Source organism: Cupressus sempervirens, chromosome 3, assembly GCF_028749045.1.
Source record: "Cupressus sempervirens isolate cs-2001-9-10 chromosome 3, ASM2874904v1, whole genome shotgun sequence".
NCBI lineage: Eukaryota > Viridiplantae > Streptophyta > Pinopsida > Cupressales > Cupressaceae > Cupressus > Cupressus sempervirens.
Genome location: NC_143120.1, coordinates 972,660,843 through 972,666,842, shown reverse-complemented (window position 1 = coordinate 972,666,842; position 6,000 = coordinate 972,660,843). Strand labels below are relative to the sequence as shown.

Below are 6,000 nucleotides of genomic sequence, written 5' to 3'. Positions count from 1 at the left end.
GGGAGAAATTGGTCATCCAGACCTGCTCTGTGCCAATTACTTGCGAGCTAACGCAATCTTTTGCAGAGTTTTGCTATGAACCACCAAAGGACCTCGTTAACAAGTAAAAATACAAAATGGAAATTTTGTTTAATTATATCTTTCAAGAATTTCACAAAGAAAATAGTATTTTCTTCTCGACCATGGCTGAATCTGACCAATACATCAAATTAGTTCAGTTCTCTTGAAAGAGTTCAATATAAATATTTCAGAGAAGTGCGTTTTAGAGGACAAATAAAATAAGCAGTAGACCGTTATAGTAACCCCCTTGCTTTTCTTTGATTCTATTACTATAGAGTGAGTCATACAAACATGTATCCTACTTTAAGTGGTGAAGTCCTCAAAAATGTTATGGCACAGCCTACATTTGCACTTCATATATCTTCATAAACAACTGTTAACAACATGGTTCTGCCATTCCTCATTCATCACAAGCGAAATGTTCATCGGTTAAGTGAAACTCTGTAGCGTAAATTTACAGTAACATGTTTTTATTTGAATTTGACACTACACTTGACAAAATGTGTGCTGAGAGCTTGTAGTACACGTCCATTTCATCCATAACAAATACAAAAAAAAGCTGGTACTAAATACATCTCAGAGCTTAGATTTTATCATCTAGAGGTAATGTGACTTCCAATGCTGCAAGATTCAACTAAAAACAACAACAATCAGTCATTGAAATCAAATTCTGCTCAATTTTCTAGGTTGCATTCTCATCTTCTTTTTTAACTTCAACCTCAGTAGGCTCCTCAACTTCATACTCAGCATCGTCGTCATCATACTCATCGTCGCCATCTTCAAACCCATCACCCTTTGTGTATTTATTGTAGAGACTTCCTTTGCCCTCAGATTCACTTACAAAATCCATGCCATAGGAGGTATTTCTAGATTTCACTAAAAGCCAACGAAGTAATCTATCATCTTTATTCAAGTATTCCAGCTCCTTAGGGAATGTTGGAGTAACCATCATCGTCATCTGCATCATTTGACCCTACAATCAAAGATAACCAGAAACATGTTATCATAATCTGCAATATGGACTAATTTTCCTGTGAATTACAGAAAAACTATATCAATAATTCATATCCTAAAATGTTGTCCCTTTTATTATCTTTCTTCCTGATACTAGAGCACATAAAGATGAGCAATATAGGAAATGAAAAGAACCATTATACCTTGCTACAGTAATCACAAATATCCAGTTTTGATCAATGTTCAGAATGTTCTAGTGTTCAGAATCTAGATAAAGAAGGGCCAGTATCTAGATATTTACTTTGCGATGTCGATCTTATTGCATGTCCCAGGCAGCACATTAGGCTTTGGGGAAAACTTATATGGCCAAACTTGTAATGAAGTTTCTGCAACACTCTTGAGCAGGATTGAAGCAAATAATAGGCACAAAGACATAACTTACATTTCATGAAAAGCATGGGCTGGTGGCAAATATTACCTTTTTCCTACATGCAAAACACTGCCACGAAAATTCATCTTAATGATATAATAAGTTATAAAGGGAATAGTCACAAGGATAAATGGCTGGATCCAAAGTTGGGTGATATCGGGGCCTCCAAAGGCAACCATGTGTGGCACGGGCTAGATACGTGATAAGGGATTCATGCCGTGCTTTTGTTTTAGAAGAGGCTGAATTATTAGGTAACAAAATGAATAATGAAGCAGAGATGAAAGCACATTTGCTAGGCCTTCAGACTGCTTATGCAAGGAAGCCTTAAGGTTATCCAGAAAATTAAGGCAAATGATGATTCACATATTAATGCAGCGAACAGGCATTTTTTTCCGAATTGGAAGCATCCAGAAATTGAGATGACAGGTTATTTGCAGTGAATTGACATTTTTCTCCATATTAGAAGCTTTGGGTTCTCCTTTTGCAGAAAGCATTGTTGCAGAAAAAAAAGTTTTGTTACATTGAACTGATTCGTCGTTATAAAGACCAAAATGGTTGTGGCAGATTTTTTGGCTAACAAGGATGTACAGCTCTTCAAGATACTCATATTGTTGGCAAAAATTAGTAATGAGATTTCCCAACATTGTTTTGTTGCTAAACTAGAATCAAACCCCTTATGATGGGCCTTATGATTGGCTAGTTCTGGTTGGAAGTCTCCAGATTGTCTTAGTCATAATTAGGACATCAGCAGTAAGCAAGTTGTGCACTCCTTTAGGTTCCCAAAACTATATTTGTGTATGGAATCCTCATAATTGGTTTGTAAGTGTGTAGCATTTGGGAAGTGGTATATTGATTTTATATTGGCATTAAGCTGCAATCTGATATGGAAACTAAAGAAATGGACAGTGGTTGCAGGTGCAATATTTGGCTCTCCCCTTTGGCATGCTAATAATAGTGAGGCGAAGCAGTACAATAGACCCATCAGGTTTGGGAAGGTTACATACCACTTCAAAAGATCTTCTAATGTAACAATATAGTAAAGTTGCAGGTGCTATAAAGTAATCTTTGGCTCTACCAGCTTGGAAGATACTGGATATGTGAGTTTCAGGGGTTCCACTATGGGTGAGTCCTATAGTAAATTAGAGGTAGTGATCGATAAATAAAGTTGCACATATCTCCAACATATTGGTCAAATCCTTTGAGACAGAAGTCTGTTAACAAAGATCTGGAGGATTCCAGTGCTGAATGAAGGATAGCCAAAATGAAAGAAAACTTCTGTGGATTGGGAGGTTGATTTAAATAGTTGTGAGGTTTAAAAAGAGATTGAAAGAGTTATCTTAGGATCATATTAGGAACGAGCAGAAGATTCAAGGGTGTTTAAGCTATGAGTTGAAATTTTGAGAATGCTCAATGATGGTGAACCTTGCATGGCCTTTTTGTATGAGAGTTTTGATAGAGAAAAAGTAAAAATCCAAAAAGCACCATGCACATTTCTTAAAAATTCAGCCTATTTGACAGCAGAGATCTCTGGAACACTCTACATCATGCTTTAGTTGCAGTAGCATCTTATTTCAATCCTAGGATAGTAAAGGTAGATCAAGATTCAATATCAGAAATAAGGTAAGGCTATTAAAGAAAAAATTTTAAAAACTAGAAAAAGTTCAAGAAAGCAATTTCCCATTTTTTAAAACCTTAGTTACCCAGTTCTCCCTGCAGCCCTTCAAACCAGGTGAATATCGAACCGGTCCTTGGTTCTGGTCCTGATTCCCTTTTGGGTTCCACTTGGGTTTGAACCCGGGCAGGCTGGTTCCTCCAGGCCAAACCCAGGTATGGTCAAACCAGGGCAGCGCCAAGCAAACCGAGTGTGAACCAAGTACAGTTCCACTGAGAAACATTCTATAATTTAGTGCAGAAAACTATTATTATAGAATTTGAACTACAAAAAACATTTGCTGAAGTTCAGATATTTGTTATGTCAACTTAAACTAGCACTCAAGATCTCTTCCAGTGTAAATTTTTATATCCAATTGCTGATAATGACCCCTGTTTGATAAATTGGAATATTTTAAACATTAAACAACATCTTCAATAGGTGAAGGGACTTGCAAGCTACTTATATAACATTTTTCAAGTAGAATGTTAATTACAAATAGTATAACACAGGGACTCGCACCCCCCTCCCAAAATTTGAAGTACCCATCCCTAAGAGGTCCCCACAACAGGTACTTGAGTACCCGAGTACCCCCACCTCCGCCATTCTGCAACCATGTTGTCGCTGGGATGGGTACTTGAATTTCTATTTTAATTTTGAGTTTTTAATGTTACTATTGGCTATGTAATATGTTACTATGTTGAATGTTCAATGGTTCTAGTTCATCTTGCAATTTTTCTATGTTCAAGTGATTTAATTTGGTATGTTCTACTAAAACATCATTTCATAACTAGCATTTCAAACTCTATATGTATGCTATACAACACCCCTCTCCTTGTCTTGTCCTCACCTTGCCGCCGTCCCCCCACAATCTCGAAAATGAGGCCCATCTTCCCCCCATCCCAAAAATTTGTCCTGTCGTCCCGACTTACCCCAATACTAATGTTACACAGATTACAAACTAACAAGCTCTCTATACAATGAAAAAGTAATAAGCATTTGACAACTTAGAAAGCAGGAATGTCATTAGTGCAACTGATGACATTGACATTGGCACTATTTGTGAATCAACAAATGCCTTTGATGATGAGAAAAAGAAGATGAAGATTTAGATAATTTATTAGATGATTATAACTTACCATAAAGTTATAATCGTTGAAAGTCAAAATAATGATACTTGACTCAATATTATTTAATATTTTGGTGTTGCTAATAAATATGATGTTATGATTACAAGTTTATAATGTTTTTGTTGTTTTTATAATACTATTTGGCATTCTAATCTTAATTCCTTCTTTTAGATTGCATACATATGTATATGTATATGTATGTACGTACATGTTTTTGTACTAACAAACCCAAACGAAATCAAACCCCATTTCAAGATTTTGTAGTACTAGCGAATTGGTTCTCCAAACCCGAACTCAAACTGGTAACATAGTTTAAAACTAGCAAAAACTTTTGGCCAATACCTTCATACCAATGCAGTAGTACAACGATTTGGAATAGATGCACATTTGGGAAATCCTTGTTCACTCCATTTCTGGCAGGTTCTCCTAACTTTATCCCAGAAAATTGATCTGCAATCACATGGTTCTTTCCAAGATGGACTATGATTTCTAAGGTAAAGATTAGCCACTTACTTACCCTCCCATCTATAATAGGCTTATTACCCAAGTATAAGAGAGCTTGATGATCAACAAAAAATATGAAGGGAGCGGCTAATAAATAATGTCTAAATTTTTAACTGCATAGACCATATCTAGTGCTTCTCTCTCTATGGTATTGTAGTTTTGTTCAGCTTTTGCAAGTAGTCCTTCTTGTCCAGTTTGTGCCAATGTGGCATCCACTACATAGTTGGAGGCATCCAAGTAGACATGGAACTCCTTGTTTTAGTTTGGGTTTATGAGAATGGGTGCTCCTACCAATCTCCTCTTTAGTTCTTGGAAAGCCTCCTCCTATTCTATCCCCAGATGAATTGTTCTCCTTTCTTAGTGAATTTTTCCAAGGCTAGGAATACTTTTGCAAATTCCTTTATGAACCTCCTATAGTACTCTACATGTCCAAGAATGACTTAACACCAATCACATCTAAGGGAGCATCCATGTTAACAATGACTCTAATCTTGTTAGGCTCTGTTTTCAACCCTTCTTTGCATACTATGTGGCTCAGAAGCCTACCTTGAAGGACCATAAATCTGCATTTCTGTGGATTTAATGCCAGCCTTCCCCTCCGACATCGTTTTATGCATTCTTCAATGGTTTTCAAGTGGTGCTCCTTCCCACTGTAGATCTACCATTCATCCAAGAAAGCTTTGAAATTCCCTATTGACATTCCATCAAAGATGTAGAGTATGATTTTCTAGAATGTGGCAGGTACATTACATAACCCAAATGGCATGTTGTTGTATGCATACATGACATCTTCCACTATGAATGTGGCTTTTAGTTTGTCCTCTTCCACAATGCTGACTTGGTTATACCCTAAAAAATCGTCTATGAAGGAGTACATCTCATGACCAACCACTTCTTCTAAAATGGTGTCAATAAATGGAATTGGAAAGGGCTCCTTTATCGTTACCGTATTTAGGAATCTAAAGTCTACACAGATCCAAATTTGGTTCCCATCTTTTTTCAAGGATATTACTATGGGGACACCCACTCACTAGTCTAGACATTGAATATTATGCTTGCATCAAGCATCTTAGTGATCTCTTCTTGTACTTTGGCCGCATAATTCTTGTTCATTTGATAGGGTCTCTTGTGCATTGGTCTTGCTCCAAGTACGAGAGATATTCGACGGACACACAATTTTGTGGCACACCCTTCAAGTCCTTGTACGCCCATGCGAACACATCCTTATATTCTAGGAAGATTCTAAAGGTTGTTACTTTTAACACCAGATC

At 36.8% G+C, this 6,000-nt stretch overlaps 1 protein-coding gene across 1 annotated transcript in view; it reads right to left on the bottom strand.

The window, feature by feature from the left end:
- Nucleotides 1-436: 436 nt before the first annotated feature.
- LOC149569991 (Translation elongation factor EF1B/ribosomal protein S6 family protein) overlaps nt 437-6,000 on the bottom strand; it is a 63,398-nt gene continuing 57,834 nt past the window's right edge. Inside the window, exon 2 of the mRNA XM_089822651.1 lies at nt 437-1,033. Within this exon, the coding sequence (XP_089678777.1) occupies nt 743-1,033 (291 nt within the window). The 3' untranslated portion in view covers nt 437-742. The remainder of the gene's footprint in view (nt 1,034-6,000) is intronic.